General features: G+C 37.6%; 1 protein-coding gene across 2 annotated transcripts; it reads left to right on the top strand.

Annotated features, from left to right (window-relative positions):
* Positions 1–1,376: 1,376 nt before the first annotated feature.
* rsf1b.1 (remodeling and spacing factor 1b, tandem duplicate 1) lies at positions 1,377–17,813 on the top strand. Of its 2 annotated transcripts, none has more exons than XM_026371481.1 (16): positions 1,377–1,540; positions 3,724–3,815; positions 5,024–5,116; positions 5,505–5,710; positions 5,889–6,025; positions 7,394–9,987; positions 10,100–10,381; positions 10,973–11,077; positions 11,186–11,265; positions 11,382–11,436; positions 11,535–11,653; positions 12,154–12,221; positions 12,621–12,834; positions 12,930–13,156; positions 13,343–13,522; positions 14,202–17,813. In XM_026371481.1, the coding sequence occupies exons 1-16, from the start codon at positions 1,387–1,389 to the stop codon at positions 14,762–14,764; spliced, it is 5,169 nt and encodes a 1,722-aa protein (XP_026227266.1). In that variant the 5' UTR covers positions 1,377–1,386; the 3' UTR covers positions 14,765–17,813. The 2 variants fall into 2 exon arrangements, with proteins under 2 accessions (XP_026227266.1, XP_026227267.1); XM_026371482.1 differs by lacking the exon at positions 14,202–17,813 and adding an exon at positions 13,690–14,189.
* The last annotated feature ends 464 nt before the right edge of the window (positions 17,814–18,277 follow it).

Below are 18,277 nucleotides of genomic sequence, written 5' to 3' on the forward strand. Positions count from 1 at the left end.
TTGAAAGTACGCGGGCGCTACATCCGGCTAGGTCACTGTCTGAGGTCGTCAGGTGGTCGAGCTCACTTTTCACCAAAAATACCAGAAATCTTTTAATTTGATTTATCTTGCATAAAAAACGAACCAAAGGACAACAAAAAACATTCAACTCCTTCTTTTTGAGATGCCTTTGAATTCATAAAAACGTGACTGAGCAGCAGTTTGTTACTTGTTTTTTTCAAACTAGTTGTCAAATATTAAGATGCATAGATTTGTGGCTGCAGGTTTGACATTTATAGACATTTATAGACGATGTTTTATGATGGTTTCTCTCAACACCGACCTCTGCTGGTGCTGTAACACTTCTCCCACGTGGTTTGTCAAGCATGTGTTTATGGGTTTATGACGTTTTTTCTTGATGACATATTCTGGTATATAGAATAAATGTTATTGTACTGCCCTGACTCATGGACTGAACACAGCCCCCTGTGTCAGAGAGACAAATAATATTAGTTGACTACAAAAAAAATCAACATGAACACAAGCAGTGGAAAAAACAACTCAACAAGACATATATGAGCAAAGAAATACAGAAAATTGTGCAAAGATACTTTACCAGTTGTCTCAAAAAATGCACACATTAATGCATCAATAATTTTAAGTGGGTCTTTCTGCAAAAGGAGTACTCTGGGCATGTTTTGATGCTTGTATTTTTAAGTAAGTGAGTAAAACTAAGAATGCATGGCACTAGTAATGGTACTTTTACTTGAATTAAGGACCTGAGTCCCAATGTCTACCGAACTTTTGACCTAAACATGATCTAATGTATCAAATTAGGAGTGAAATAAAAAAGTTAAATGACTTACTCCTACTTAAAAAGTTTATTCATGTTATTCTGCGTGAACTTATTAATTGTTTCTAAAGTTCATGTTATTAGAGTGTAAGCTTTAAGTCTCCAAATAATATTCTGAGAACCATACAATATATTTAGTTGAAATAGGATTCAGATTCAGTCCTGTTGCAAAACATTATTCTCTTGGTTTTATTATTTTCAGAAGGAAACCAGATCTGTTTCTTCCCCATCTGCATTTCTTTTTTCCATGTCTTTTGGCAACCAATTTAATTGATCTCTGTTACATTGCACAACATTTAAAGTGTTTTAAACTCAAAAGAAGAAGACAAATATTCTTAAGACTGTAAGTACAAGTGAAGGCCTTGCTTTTTACTTTTATCTGTCAATTAGGTCAAGTTCATTTAACACAGGCCCAGACTTCTTTCATCACTGGATTAAATTAGTTTGCATTGCTGTGACTTGGAGGATTGGATATTGATTTATGGCCGTTTTATTTTGGTAACACCGGAAGTAGTTAATTTGATTCCGGCTGGCTTGACACTGGTGTGGAAAAGATGGCTGCTTCGGCGGCAACGGCGAGTTCTTCCCCCGGTTTGTGTCCAAATTACGCCGTGATTTGCTCCTTTCTAGAGCGCTACGGAGCATTGTTGGACTTGCCGGAGCTCACTTTTCCCCAGCTGGAGAGATATTTGCAGGACACATCCTCAGGTAGGGCAGAAAAACACCCAGGTTTTAATGGGGAGGAGAGACTTCACCGTTGCATTAATGATAATGGTACCGTGCTAACAGGCTAGCAGCTATGTTAGCTAGTTGTGTGTTATTGTGTGGTTTTCTAACCGTCTTGTTTACTTAAACACAAGTTTACGGCATCTTCGAGCTGTTGTTCGAAGAGGAAAATGTGTCTGTGCACAATTTAGTGAATATCCAAGTGTAAACTTGCCGAATTAGTCGAGGCTTTTTCTCACTTTTTAGCTTTTGAATTGGGCTTAATTTTTTCCAAGCTGCCTTTATCTGCCGCTGTAATGTTACTCGTAACACAACACAGACACCAATGTGCGGGGATAGGAGTGTTTGTGAGGCTGCGAGGATGGTGATAATTCGTGCAACATAACGTGGACTTTGACGATTTGTCTGTAAAAGTGTCATTGTGCGAGGCAGGCGTGAAAGTGTGCACTTTTATTTACAGTTAAAATATTTTGTCATGTAGTGTTTCGCTCAGCCATCGTCAAGTCACCTGAAACAAGCAGCACATCCGGTGAACGATTTCAAAATAAATGTTTTTGTTGACTAAAACATGAATTTATTTTTGAAAAATAATATGATTTCACTGTGACTTTATAGATATTACACACAAAAATGATTAAATTTCACAACTTTACGTCATGTATACTCCAAAGGGTATTTCTAATTAAAGTGTGTAATGGATCATAGTTTCTTTACTTCCGTTTGTGCTGCTTATTCTCGTTGACTTGACAGTTATTACTCGGTTGCGTTGCTTTACGCAGGCGAGTGTCAACAATTTTCACCTCATGCTGACATCTGCTGCGTTCAGATTAACTCACATTACTCTCATTTAATAACGTCGCTCAAGTTAATACCCATTATGGCAGGTTTATCAAAATGTGAAACTGTGTTTTTAGCAATCTTTCAATTTTCTTTTTTTTTTTGTTGTTGTTGTTTTGGGCTGCACTTGACAAGTGTGGGTACAGTGTTTTAAATCCAGACCTGGTCTGTTGAGTGGAGAAATCAACCTTATTACGCTTTTTTGCGTTTTCACAAATTGATTGTGGTGTGTAAAAATGGTAGCTTGTTGAAAAATAGCGTTTATTTTATCTCTTTATTTTAACTTTCAAACATAAACCGAATAAACTATTAACATGCCTTTAACAGCAGCACCAGAACCTAAGTGTTGTCCTTTTGCGTGATTATTTAGCTCATCCTTATATCAGTAAACATATTATAGACACACATGGCCTTTTGCAGCATCTGCTATAAATCTAAGTGCACATAATTAAAAAATAAATTAAGTTCTTATGTGTGTTGAGTTTAAAATGTAAGCTTACGAGGGGATGTTCATTTTTACCCTTTTTATGTTGCTAGACTGAAATATGAGTAAGTGAAAGTATGCAGTAGAATGAATCTTAGTTCACTTATAAGGCCCACTTACTAAACATATGGCACTTTCAGCTGAGTGTGGTCATGTGTTTACTGTGTTTACCGCATTTATTGCCCGATATGGGTGATAAAATTAACATTCAAGTTTAGGTCACTCAATGACACCTGAACCACATTCATCCTCTCATTTAAGATCAGTTCGACACTGTGAATAACCAGCAAGTGGATTAAGATTAATCTCATTCTTTCGTTATATGTTGTTCATATGTCAAAGAAGTTAACAGATCATTTAAAAGAAGATAAACTTGTGACCCATTTAAGCACTTTAACACTGTATTATTATGGTTAGTTAGTATTTACACAGATTGCGTCTTTATCCAAGAACTAATTTTTAAATAGAAATTTGATTAGATAAACATCCAAATAAAAGTGTGAAAGTGCTGCTTCCCCATCACACTGAATTATATTGACCAACATTTGGAGAAGTTAAAAATTTCCAATTTTAACAAAATGTGAAATTTACCCAAAGATGACCAAACAACTTTACTGTGTACGTTCTGCTTGTGGTTCAGTTCACAATTTAAAATGGAGCCAAACATGAGACACAAACTTTTAAGAACATGCACATTTAATTAGCTTTCACAGCTACTAAGTCTGATCTCAGACAGTGTTATTTCCTGTATGTCTCTTGTAAACTACGCTTGACAGATACCAAGTTATGTCCACATGAAATTGGTTTTAAACACAACTGTTTTGTCTGTCCAATCTTTCCTCAGTCCCAAAGCTGCTGGTTGATCTTCATGTCAAGTTGCTGAGGAAGATTGGCAAGTCGGTGTCAGCAGACAGATGGGAGAAGTATCTAGTAAAGGTAACTTTACACATTTTTATTGCTTTTATTCATGCTGTTGAAATAATTTTTTCCTAACATTTGCTACATTTTGAATTCTGGGGCTGCAGCTACTCATGATTTATAAATTCAGTGGGTGTCTTCAAATGTTTTAAATTCTCTCAAGAAAAGTCCAAAATACATTCAGGTTACTGAGAAAATTGTGTGGCGAATGAAAGCATTACATACTCCCATATGATGTTTAAAAATGTATTCTGTTGTCAAAAAAGCTGAGATTTCCAACTGATTGTTGCTGCTCTGAAATGCATCATCAGTATTACAGGCAGACTACATATTTATTTATCTATTTATTCATTATTGTTAACATTGCTGCTGGATGCTCTACAAAGTTCACCTACTATTCTGTAATCTTTGTTTTTTGTAGTGCTGAGCAGGGAGTGAACAGTTTGTTTATATTGGCTTTTTTACAAATTTAGCAGAGATGACCTACAGCATGTGTTTTATATCAACTGACAGTGCTCCAGTAATGAGGCAGGAAATTATTGTTCTTGATCTACTACTCATTTAGTTGAACTGACTCTTTTACAAATAAACATAAAGTAAAATCTAATTTCTCATCTGGCTTATTCAAGTTATATAAAATGATAAATTGATGGTTATAGTTTAAGTTTCAAGGAAAGTTTCGTAATTCGTGAACATGAGTAAATGACAATGAAGGCACAGATCAGCTGAGCTGTGATGCCTTTGGTGAACTCAAGATTAATGTGATGCCATCAGTAGAGTGACGGTGCTCTCTAGTGGACAAACTGCGTAATAGTGTAATAGTAATAATAGTGTAACTAGTAATGAAATAGTTCAAGCACCCGTGTTTTGGCTTTCCTTTACTCATCAACTGTTGTAAACACAGATATCAGTTTATCTGCAGCTTGTGACCACCAATTTATCAGTAATGTATTTCACTTTAAATGGTGTTCAAACTACAACAAAGATAGCAGAGCTTTAAGAACCTTTTTTGACATACTCTCTTGTCTCTGTGGTTAAACAGCCGAGTCTCCTTGATAGTAGATATTGCTAAAATCATGAAGTTTTAAATGAATCTTGCATACTGTTTTCAGCCAGAAATGTTACAAATCTAACCACAGTAAATGTGTTCATCTGTATATAGATGTGAAAACGTGTGAAGAAATTTGTTGGGCGATTGAATTTGTAATTTCTGATCTACTTTGCAGGTATGCCAAGATTTCAACACAACATGGGCATGGGAACTCGAACAAAAAGGTTACAAGGAGATGGCGTTGGAGTGCAAGACGGGGATACTTAAAGTAAGAACACTGTTGATTGTTCTTCTTTGTTAAATCATAGCAATCTAGTTTCTACATTTTAGTAGTTTATTTTTTATTGAACTGTAGAGAGTGTAATTTTCACAGCAGTCATGTTATGGTAGGAAAGGCACAGGTTGCTAATATAAATGGCTGAATTCCAAATTGAAATGTTGTACTATATTTTTATTTCAGCGTTTGGGTTCAGGGTTAGCAATCTGCAGACTGTAGTGCAACCAAAATAACAATCATTGTGTCCAAAATCTCAGTTTACTACTCACTATTGAATCAACAATTGAATGTAGGACATGTATTCAGTGTTGTATGCAGGTCATGTTGTGATAGCTTTTGTGGTGACGTGAAACACTCTGTGCTTCTCGTCTTTCTCCAGTATTTGTGTGAGTGTCAGTTTGATGAAAATGTCAAGTTCAAGACTGCCATCAATGAGGAGGACCCAGATAAAATGCGGCTGCAGCCGATTGGCCGAGACAAAGATGGACAGATGTACTGGTTTCAACTGGACCAAGACAGCAATGTGCGTGTTTATGTGGAGGAGCAAGATGATTTAGACGGGTCATCGTGGAAGTGCATCGTTAGGTAAACACACATGTTAATCAAAAGATGCAGAAAATTTACATGCTTATAATCTGTATAAATTTACATGCTAATGATCAGCATACATTAACATGCCAATGATATGTATAAAATCAGGTACACTGTATTATTTACTCTGCAAATTAAGTGATTAAACTCATCAACACTTTTCTCCCTGTAGAAGTAGAAACGACTTGGCTGAGGTTGTGGCGCTGTTGAAGACACAAATTGACCCTGAGCTGTTGAAAAGGGAAGAACAAAAACAGCAAACCAAACCTGACAGTGAGGAGGATAAAGAAAAATCTGAAGAAAGTAAAGGTCAGGCTTTTAAATTGTTAAACAGGTTGCTTTTGATATACATTTTCCTTTATTGTTACAATTTTCTCTTTTTTTTTTTTTTTTTTTTGTTTTTTTTTTGTTTACAAAAATGTTGTAAGATTAATTTTTAGTGTGGTTGGTTGAAATGTGAATCACAGAGATTCAATTAAATGTCAGTTCAGTTTTATTTGTATAGCGCAAATTCACAACAGAAGTTATCTCAAGGCACTTTACAGTATTTAAGTTTAAGACCCTACAGAGTATAATTCTTTTAAAAAATTACATAGAAAAACCCAACAATCCCATTTGAGCAAGCTTTAGGCAACAGTGGAGAGGAGGAAACACAACTACAGGAGAGAGAAGACACAAAGTTAGTGACATGCAATGGTTGCATTTGCATTGAAATAAGAGAAAGGAGAGAGGAGAGGAGGTCAGTTTATCAATAGATTTCCCCCAGCAGACTAACCTATAGCAGCATAACTAAGGGATGGATCCATTAATAACATTAGTTGGAAAGAACCTTTTTCACAAAGGCACAGTGCTGCATTAAATAGTTTCTGTTTCTGAGCATTTTCCACTGGCTCAAAACAAGAGGCTGAAGTGGTGAGAAATTCACTCTTATTATCATATTTACAGGGATGTGAATAACCAGGTTTACTTGAATATGATCAAAAGGAGGAGAAGAGTACTCAAGGTAGCTCAAATAACTAAGATATTTAATATGGATAGGACAGGATATTGCTAAAACCTGTATAACAAAGCAAATTCAACTTAAGCCGAATTCATGAATAAACCCTGGGCAATGTCAGGAAAGCCGCTTTATTGTGCGCCTCTTGATGTTACCTAGTTTACCTGTGCACAATATTGATTTTCCTGGATAATCTGTATGTAGCTCTTGGTTTAACTCTCGGGCTACAGCATATTTGTGTGAAAAAGTGCAGAGTTGTGAATAAAGAATCGCATATTATGTGAGATGAAATGGTGTCACCTGTGAATAAAACAGAAAGTAATATTCAGTGGGTGAAATAGTGAAGGTGGAAAGGTCAAATTAGATTTATAAAACAAAGGTTATCTACAATTGATATGTCTATCTGAAAAAAAAAAAACTATTAAAAAGTTATGTTGGATGTTTGCTAGCTCTGTAGAAGAAGAAACATTACTCTCTTTAGCTTGTTTCACTTAACTGCCCATGCTCTCTCTGTTGTGTGCATAAAGTTTGTTTCCCTGAGAGTGTTTGGGATGTTTTTTTTTGTTTGTTTGTTTTTTAAGAACCAGTGGTGCTTGCCAGTAATTGAATAACAATTTAGATTTTATTATTGTAATATTATTTATGAGCAGTCATTTGATCTTTTTATAATTACATTACAGATGAAGATAAAAAGACAGACGACATATCAGATGAGGACAAGGACTTCAACAAGGCTGCTTGCAGACTCTCACCAAAGACAGAAAACAATGAAAAAGAAACGCAGAAGGACAACTTGAAATCAGAAACATCACTGAATGGCATAATTGAGGGCAAAACTGAAACAGAACTCCATTCAGGAAATATTAGTACTCATAACATCAAAGAAGAGCCAGTGGAGGTGTCGGACACAAAAGCAAGCACAGCAACAAGTGAACCCTCCTCTGAATCCTCATGTTTAACAGTAAAGTCAGAAAAGGTAGAGGAGGTCAAAAGGAACAGTGCAGAAGAGATCCAGCAGGCACTGAAGAATGACCAGCAGGCCAAAATCCCTTTGAAAAAAAGAGGAATGAAGTTTAGTGAAGATTTTGAAAAAAGTAGTGGCAATTTAGTACAAAACCAGTCTGTCTCTCAGGTTAAGGAAACAGCTAAGTCTGACACAGCTAATGAACAGACAAAGAAAGCACTAAATGATCATGTCAATGGTGAAATTCAGCCTGCATCAGAGAAGGATCTCCATACTCACGTAAGTGAACCATTGAAAGACACTGGTGTTTACAAAGATCAGAAGACTGAAGCAGCCATCAATAAATCTGTTGTAGTTAGAGAAAATGAATTGCCATCCCCAGACAAGGAGGGCACGAAAGATAAAAAGGATACAGTTTGCAGTACAGAGAAGGTCACAGAGGGGGTCCAATCACACCAGGCAGAATCGGACAAGAAAGATCTGGATATACAAGAAAAGGAGACCACTGCAGTAACGGATATAAAGGAAGCACATGATTCTCCTCTGCCAACAAAAGCGGAGTCCACACCTTTACTTAAAGATGTAAATAATGCACTTGAGAAGTGTTCTAATGATGAAAAGCATGAAAAGGTGACAGAGAAACCAGCAGATACAGAGGAATCTTCTAGTGAAGACAAAACAATGACTGATAAATCAGATAAACTACCTTTAAATCATGAAGTTACACCCAAAGAAACTGAATCAAAGGACTCAGAGGAAAGAACAGGCTCTATAGACATGGATACATCAGAGCCACATCAGATGGAAGAAACTAAGACATCAAAGACGTCAGACGTGAGTGGCACAAATGTTATAGATATGGAAATATCTGAGATGAATGTAGAGAAATCAAATAATTCTGTGACAGAAGAGAAGCCAGTAAACAGCAAAACAAGAGAAACACAATCTACAGACAAAGATCCTGCAAATAAAATGGATGACTCTGAAAATAGTGTATTGCAATCTTTTACTAAAACGACAGAAATACTAAAAGATGGTGATAATGAAGACACCCAGGAAATTACACAAAGTTCTACTGTTGACAAAAATTATAAACCACTGATCAGTGAGGAATCAAATGAAATTTCCAACACGCAGGAGGCTGTGGAGCCTTCTGTTGTTGAAAAGGTAAATAAATCAGAATCATTTACACCTGCTGAGAAGCAGGACTCAGAGACTACTCCAAAGGAAAACAGTGCAGCCTCTGAGACTAATACTGAAAAGATGGAAAATACAGAGAAGACAGAAAAGCCTGAAGACACAAAGAAATCTGTCAACTGTGAAGACAACACAATACATGATATTACCACGATAAGCGACTCTATGCCTGAGCCGATGGAGGTGGAAGCAGTGGCCGTTAAACAGGATCTGACAAAGCCACAAGAGGATGACAAAATTGAGATGAACTCTGTTGAACATAAGACAACAGAGGAAACATCTGAAGGGAAAGATAAACCATCCAGTCTTGTTGAGAAGACAAAGGTCCCTGAAGAAACTGATAAAGAGTCCAACAAAGAAGAAGAAAATGTGCCTGAAGAACAGCCTAACAAAACTGAGACAGAGCCTTTATCATCAGAAATTAAAAAAGATGCTGACAAGGTGAGTAAAAAAGACACGGACAATGAAAAACATAGAAAAGTCAGCGAGGAACATCTATGTCAAGGGAAAGAAAGTCACACGGACTCCACAACAGATGAACTCTCTATAACTGATAAAACTAAAGAAGAGAAACATAAAAAAAGCAAAACCTCCACCAAAATAGATGAATCGGATCAAAAAAATGTGAGCCAAGAACCAAATGCTAAATCCTCAAGTGAAACTGAAAAACCAGGCCATGCAAGCAAAGAACCAGAGACTGATAAGAGCACTGATGAGGAAAGTAAAAGCAAAAGTGGAGAACAGGATTCAGCAACAAAAAAGGAAGTGGCAAATGGTGTTGAAGCTCCGGCAGAAGTTCAGGTGCAGAGTGGTCGTCGAAAAATCAAGCCCCTGGCCCATCGAAGAAAAGCTGAACTTCAGAGAGAGGAGAGGCAAGGAGATTCAGAGTCTGATACAAACACAGGAAGATCCCTTCGTAGATCACCAAGGATCTCTAGACCAACACCAAAGGCGGTAGAGATCCACGACAGGAAGACTGAGAAACCACAGGCTGCTCCACCAGCTGAGAAGGATAAAGATGAGAAGGATGAAGAAGAGGAGGTGGTGGTGAAGGCTGTTCAAAAGAAGCCAAGAGAGAAAAAGCCAGATCAAGAGGGCCAGCCTAAACCCAAGGTAAGGCTGCTAACTAGGTGGCCACAATGATGTTATTTTAAAAAGCATCTTTTATGACAGTTTGCAGTAGACGTTACAGACTTAGTTGATGAATGATTCTGCTCTGTTTCAGGGGAGAAAGAGACGGAAGGTTCGATGGTCCAACACTCGAACGCGTCGTAAAAAGAAAGGCTCCGAAGATGAGGATGAAAACAGCGACGAGGAGTCCAGCGAGGGTGAGGAGAGTGAGGAAGAGGATGACAGTGACGAAGACTACAAGGTTGAGCGGAGCAGGAAGAGGCGGAATCGGAACCGAGAAAGACGAAGCTCGGACTCCTCAACATCTTCAGATGACGACCTACCTCCAAATGACGACCCCTGCAAACATTGTGGTCTTCCAAATCATCCTGAGCTGGTGGGTTCACAATATTTTATAGTTGTACCAACCTGTATGTCTTTAACTTGAGCATTTGCATGCTGGACAACATGGCTAGTCGAAATATTTGCATTTCTCCATTAATGAATTTACTAGAAAATAAGTCCAATATTGGCAGTTTCTTAGTCGGAAAAAGGACTTTGCTTTGGTAGTGCACTTTCAGTTCAAGCTCAATTATAAATTGGATCCTTTTTGAATTAACAGTACTAAAGATGAACAACTTAGAAAAATACATTGTTCCCTAACCCTCACTCTTGTTCTTGGATTTAAAAGTCAAACATGTACAAGCCGGTGTACATAAAAACGTCAAGGTAGAACTTAACTATCACTCACATGGTGCATTTTGCCAAAAAATATCCAGTCACCAAGTTTAAAAGCTGATAATAACAGGTGAAGGCTAAAGATTAAAGTTGAATTAGGAAACTAATAAACAGTTCTACAAGGTGTTTATTTATGTCTCTGATTGGAAACTTCCTGGCACTAGATTTGTCAAGAGGACTGTAACAATAAAGAAACAAGTGTGTTCATTTCTAGTTCTGGAGTTAACATCTGTTCACGTCTTCTTTGTAGATCTTACTGTGTGATTCGTGTGACAGCGGCTATCACACAGCCTGTTTGAGGCCTCCTCTCATGATCATCCCTGATGGAGAATGGTTCTGTCCACCCTGTCAACACGTAAGTACAAGTCCAAAAAGAGAGATAACCAAAAGGAACCAAAATGTATAAAGTAAATAAAATGCTAAACACATTGTATCTTTAATATTTATTTATTTATCTTTGTAGAAACAACTCTGTGATAAACTAGATGAGCAGCTCCAAAATCTCGATGCTGCTCTGAAAAAGAAAGAGCGGGCAGAGAGAAGGCAAGACATTCACTACCAAATGTTGATTAAAAATATAATGGCAGCAGCAAGTGATAAATTAGTCCTTTTGCTTAAAGATTATCAATTATAATGACTTACCCTCATGTGTCCTCCAGGAAAGAGCGTCTTATATACGTTGGCATCAGTGTCGAAAACATCATCGCGCCCACCGTAAGTGCAATGCATGCTTGTGTATTCTTCAATAGAAACAGCAAAACATTCACCAAATAATGAACTATAAACGACCAATTGTCACTCCATCCATACAGGTGGCGGTGGAGGTGGAGCCAGAAAAGCCTGAGATCATAATCAAAGAGAAGAAAGAAGTAAAGCGCAGTAAAAGCTGGGGTCGAAGGTCAACAAGAACAAAGAAAAACATAAGCTATAGGTTTGTGCATTGAGACAAACTTAATAATATGCTAGTTTTCGTAATATGCTGTTTCTTGATTGTGTGGAAATTTATGTTACAGCAGCACTGACTTACTAAATGTGAGTGAAAGAGTAATAGATTAAATTATTGCTTAAATTATTATTATTATTGTTAATTGCTCAGCATAATTGGAAATTATACAAATAACAATCAACAAACTCAGGAAGGAATTTGGGAGAAAGTTTTAAGTTAACAGGAAACTACAGATGAGGTGATAATGATACATGCCTTTGTTCTGTGCAATGAATTGTGTTATTGCCTATTAAGAATGTTTTCACTTGGAAGCAATTCAGCTGTTGCAGTTACTGTTGGCAGAGTTGAATTTGATCAGGTGCAGGTGCAGGTGGAGGTTTTATTAAAATTCTATTTGCAGGAAAAACTTGTACTTTTACTGTAGAACTACAGCGTGATGAGCTGGTCATAAAATGGGATTCTCGTCTTTGCTGTTAATTTTACAGATTTGATGAATTCGATGAGGCTATCGAGGAGGCAATTGAGGAAGACATCAAAGAAGCAGAGGGTGGAGGTAAAAAGACAAATTCCTACTCTGGTGTTAATTATTATAATACTAAATGAATCATGAAACGGAAACGCTTTTTTGATAGCACTTTGCTTTGATGTTGTTTCTTCTTGACTTAGATTTTGTTTGCTTGCCTTGTTCCTCACTTGTAAGTCGCTTTGGATAAAGGCGTCTGCTTAATGACTAAATGTAAATGTAAAATATTTAAAGCAAAAGTTCTGCATTTTGGGAAATTTACCTATTTGCTTTCTTTTATGAGATCTCCAAGTCAATGTTAGCTGCTCTAATTACATCATATTTACGTAAAGCAATTAGTGATTTGTGGCAAAAACACCAATGAGCATGTTTCTAAAAATGTCAAGCTGTTCTGTTTAAGATGGTACTGAGGGATGTTAATGTCTACAGGAGCTGGTCGGGGAAAAGACATGGCCAACATCACAGGCCACAGAGGAAAGGATATATCCACAATCCTTCAAGCAGAGGAGGGGAAGGAGAACGGCCGCCCTCCACGACCCAGTGCTTCTCAGCGCAGGAAAAAACGCAGGCGACTTAATGACCTGGACAGTGACAGCACTGTGGACGAGGAGGAAAGCGAAGAAGAGTTTCGCCTTAGTGAAAGGTGAGAATGGACAAACGCTTGACAATAGAGCTTAATATTCAAAGGTTTATTTACCTTTATGTTAATGTTCTGTTATTGTTTTTTTCTGGCTCCAGCTCAGAGGAAGAGTTTGTTGTATCAGACAATGAATCGGAGGCTGAAACAGAGGCAGACTCCAAGGACAGCGACTTCGGCAGTAACGGCAGTGGTAGGCATCATGCTTCATCACAGGCCAGGAAGCCACTACAACAACGCCGAAGCACCAGAAAGCGTCGAAGACCAAGAGGGTACTCGGATGAAGAAGAAGAAGAGTCGGATGATGAAGATGACGAAGACGAGATAGGTATATAGATTGTATTAGTCTGTCTGCCATCCCCATACATTTTTAAGGTTGCACACAATTTTGCAGATGATTTTAACTGATTTTCAAACGAGGTGTAAATTGAATTTGAGAATATCTGAGCATTAATCTCACCATTAAATGACAGAATATCATATTTATGACCAGTTATTATTTTGTTGTGTCCAGTGACTGAAGGCTCCAGTGAATTCAGTGACAGTGATCTTGATATGAGTCGACGAAGGTCGCGGCGCAGTCAGAAGAAGCAGGTGAACTACTGTGAGACGTCAGAGTCTGAAGGCTCTCAGGCAGAAACCAACCGGGCCAAAATAAAACCCAGACGTCAGCAGGACAGCTCGGACAGCGACGGTCAGTCAGAAACATAGAGTACACTAGTACACTGGCTATGGCCCAGTGATCTTAATCTAGGTTTTTCCCTGTTTCTTTGAGATTGTTTTTTAAAATGTGAAAACCTTGAACTAATATAGCTGCTTGTTTAAAATAAAGTCATGAAGATTATCAATTAACCTTTTCAGCACCATAAACAGTGAGGATCACCTCTAAAACCGTCTTCAATGGGGCATTTTCACCACCACAGGGACACTCAGTGTGTCACACACACAGTGTACACTGAGCGACTCAGTGCGTCCTGCTGTGCAAGACAGAGATAAAAGGAATCCAGTGACATGACAGGAAAGTGAAGAAATAGCTCAGCTTTATGCAAACAGACAGACAGACAGACAAACTTGTGACAGATTTCAGCAACAGTGTGAGAATCAATCAGGATCATCATGACTCCAGAGGAAACTGATTAACTTGAATTAATTCTTTAATCTAACAAAGCTTTTGACCATAATTGGTCCTTTTTTAAGGCAATTCTGTTCAACACCAAAATTGTGGTGTTTTACTCAACTGTACTTTCTCAGGCCATCATTTGTAATGTGAGTGGTACTGTAGATTCTGTAGCACAGGCGTGTTTTAGTTTGATACATGTAATCACACTTACAGACCTACAGGAAGCTGAAGGTGTCTTGTTTTCTTTTTCCAGCGAGTTTCTCGTGTGACTCTGACGAGGAGTCCCGGGGGAAGAGGGTGAAGAGGAGAGTTGATTCCTCAGAGGAAGACTCTCAACAGCGGCGTAAACGACTTGCGCTAAAACGTAGACGAGCATCTGAAGATGATGACTCGGATGATGACGATGATGATTCTGACAAATCCTCTTCGTCAGAGGATCGTCCCATCCGGAAAAGGGTAAACCGCATCGACTCGGACGATGATGATGAGGAAGAGGTAGAGAAACCCAAGGAAAAGAAAGCAGAGGAGGAGTCAAAGGGAACAAACCCATTGGACTGCAATCTGGTGGAGCTGCCACCCACCAACGGACAGAGCCCAATGAAGAGCATTGAGGGCCTCATCACGCGCCCCGTGGCCACTGCTCCAGGCCTCATCCCACATCTGGAGCCACCTAAAAGCGTCACGGCCCCACCAGTTGTTGCCATAGCACCAAATGGTCTGGCGGGCCAGGAAATGGCAGCACAGGATGATGACGAAGACGACCTATTAGGAGTCACAGACCTAGTGGACTACGTCTGCAATAACGAACAGTTGTAAAAACAAATGGTGTACTGTTTCATTTTTTTGTTGTATTGTATTTTTATATTGCTTAACTTTATTATACCCTCCCCCACCAACACTTCTTCGTCACCCTTCTACTTTACAGGAGCATGAACAGTCTCCGCTACAGAAAGAACTGGATTTCTGTCACCAGTCTGTTGCTGTCCCTGTGGGATTGTACAATAATGAATAAGGGCACCAACTTACCAGGTCTCATTCGTTTGGTAATAATAATTTTACCTGCAGACTATCCATGTCATCCAGCTCCACTGCCAAACCACCTCTTTCTCTAAAGATGTGTCACTCATTTCTCCAGTCTCAGTTTTTTTTGTTTTTGTTTTGTTTGTTTTATTATTATTTTTCAAGTCTGGTACCCATCTACATGGAGGGAAATTGGCACTGAAATCATTTAATGTGTAGAAAATTGTTAAACATATGTTTTAAATCTAATTTACTGGGACCATAATTCAGTAAAACTATGGGGCATCAAAAATTAAATTTGATCCATTAAATGAATTGTTTGACATTTTGGTAAAAAACCTTTGTTGACTTTCTGGCTGGATGAGAAGACTGATGCCAGTCTCATGTCCGTCCGTTAAGTATGTAGCTACCAGAAGCTTCTTAGCTTGGCATCATGACTGATTCATTATTTGATGATTGACTACACTAAGGCGAGCACATAGCTGCTTTTCAAAGAGAGCCACAGCAGGACCGACTGAGTACCCACCTGTCCTTGTCAACTTCAGTTTAACAAGTAGCACCCAAAATACATAATAATAAGGCTGAACATCTCTTTAACTGGCCAAGCTGATTTTGCTTATTGTGTCTTAAAACTATTTTTGTGTTGTATGTTAATTTTCCCGTATATTAGCACTGACGATATACCGTTAACCACAATATCTTTGGCCACTATGAGAATGTAAAAGAATAAAAAATAGAATAAGAAATTTGGACAAACCCAGATCAGCTTTTTCCAGTATTCATGCCAAGATAACAACAAGCTGTTGGTTTGAACATTGTATGTCACAGGTAGACGTCATCATGGCACTGACCCAACTCTCCTCCAGAGAATGCTAATTTCCCAAAATGCCAAACTTGTACTTTAATATGTCTTTTATGTGGAAAGCTTAGGGTGAAGCTATTTATTCTTTTTTGGGTGGGAGGGGATTTGGTCAGGTACATTTGGGTCACATATTTGATAAGCTAACACTTCACACACAACAACTGGGACATTGCTGGTGTTGTAAATGATTCACCACTTTCTACTCTCATTGTTAATATCACCCTTATAAAGTTGCTAGCATCAGAAGATGAAGGTGTGAATGTGTATATATGTGATCAACTAATCAACCATCCCTTCTCATTAATCTTTTGTTTAATGATAGAGTAGCTTTTTGTACATTGTATACATATAATTATTTTAACTACATTTTCTGCCATCAGTATCGGCAGTGAATTCCCTGTTTTTAGGATTTGTTTGGGGAAACAAATTCTGAAGTAAAACTCGCTTGTCCCTCCTAATTGTGAGATCTAGTCTAGCTGCCTCATGTAACATTTATATTAAGTTTTTTTTATGATTATGTATTTTTTGTATATCTAAACATTTGTTGTTGTCTCTTTGAGCAAAATGTAAAGTGTCTTCTTTTCTTTGTACATTGTTCTTCATAGAAGGTTCATAACTCTGCAGACTCAATTTTTTTTACCTGAAATAACACTCATCTCCAAAACACCTCTCTTTTCTTTTCATTTTAAATTTTTTATTTTACTCCCCTGGATCTTTCTGCATAAAAGAAAATCTGTATTTTTCTCCTCAACCTTATTTTTTTCATAATCTTGAGTTGACGTTTGGGTCCAGGTTGCAATAAACTACCAACCTTTAAGACCTCAACACAGATCTTCACAGATTATGAAAAACATTATTTGAATATTTTGTTTTCAAGTGTCAGAATGCAGTTTTAGACGGGGGAGAAATGGACAGAAAAAGTAAAACAAACCAATGACTTCACTGACCTCTGCTGGAACCAGTCTGTGTATATCTGTAGTTTTTGCTGTAATATATTTAGAGACATTTTTTTAATCATGGAAAAAAATATATTGGGCAATTCTTTTGGGATTGCATGAGTTTCTAATAGTTTTCTTTTGTAGGGAAGTAATATTGGCACAAACTTTTTTTGTAACCAAACCAGAAAACTTGTTGAAAAACAGAAAGCATGTTTTAAGGATGTTATCTCCTGACCTGTTGCATTAGTGCTGAAAGACTCAAGGCAGATGCCACAGGATATGTCATCATTTGCAGTGAAATGGTATAGGTAAGCATGTGCTGACCTAGCAATGGCATGTTATAGAAGCTCGGGGAAAATGGGAAGCTATTGTAGGAAATAATATAGGACAGCTGTATTTGATTAAAGAGAGGAAATAAAGCCTGTTTGTAAGATATTTTGTAAATTAGTCTCAGCATGGTCTTCACAGAGGATAAACCACTCTATTTATCATACCGTTTTGATACTGGCCATGGCCAAAACATGACTTCCAAGACAAAACCTGTATGTGCTGCTTGCAGTGCACACAACATAGGCTTCTATACACTATATTTAGCTTTTAGATTAGTTGGACAGAATATAGAAATTCTACATATGTAACAGAAGTGTATGTTCTGGTGGGTTGAGTCAGAGTACAGGAATGTGGATGTCTGTGTGTTGTATGTAAACTTGTTTCATATTCTCCACAGAGATAAGGAGAATGTATTAATATGTATCTCACGGTTATGAAATAACCAGTAGCAAGACCCACAAAGGAACGAGGAGTGAAATAAAGGCTATGATGGGGCTAAGAGAGGAAGTTGGTGCCAATGACTGAAGTGTTAACAAAGTTTCCTATTTACCTCATAATGAATCTGAGAGGAAAGACACCCTGTCCACTGTGTATAGATCCTAGTAGACTGGTCATTGGTGTTTTGTCTGCTCCTTACATTTTTGTTAACTTCACTGTTATTTCTTATGAATCTGATCTTGTACATTTGTCATAATAAAATGGGTTTTAAGCCTCATGTCTTCATGACTCGATGAACACTTTACCCAATTTTTGGACATCAATAATTCATTAAATGAATACTTTACTATATAAATAAGCTATACTATTAGATTTATGTAGAGGCAATCTTATTGGTTATAATTTGTATGGATGAATGTGTGGTGGACCTATTTTCACACATGTTCAAAATAATGTTTTATGGTCTTAATATGACACTTACTAGTACTCAATATGTTTGCCCTGTTCACAGTTTTAACTCTTTAAACACTTGCAAAAGTCATCAGCTTTGTTATGCTGACCAATTTAATGGGTAAATTAAATTGGTTAAGGGTTGTTTTGAGTGATTGCATGCTACCATTTTGACCACTATCTTAAAATGTGTCATTGTTACTTTTACCATTTACCAATGTTTAACATTTTTAAAGGATTGTTTAGCATGTTTATCATGCTCACAATTTTTACTTAGTATGTTAGCATGCT

Source organism: Anabas testudineus, chromosome 14, assembly GCF_900324465.2.
Source record: "Anabas testudineus chromosome 14, fAnaTes1.2, whole genome shotgun sequence".
NCBI classification, from domain to species: domain Eukaryota; kingdom Metazoa; phylum Chordata; class Actinopteri; order Anabantiformes; family Anabantidae; genus Anabas; species Anabas testudineus.

Coding starts and splice junctions, on each gene's coding strand:
- rsf1b.1 (XM_026371481.1), top strand. CDS start 1,387: ATGGCTGCTTCGGCGGCAACGGCGAGTTCTTCCCCCGGTTTGTGTCCA. Junction 3,816..5,023: donor GGGAGAAGTATCTAGTAAAG/GTAACTTTACAC, acceptor TCTACTTTGCAG/GTATGCCAAGATTTCAACAC. Junction 12,222..12,620: donor CAAAGAAGCAGAGGGTGGAG/GTAAAAAGACAA, acceptor TAATGTCTACAG/GAGCTGGTCGGGGAAAAGAC.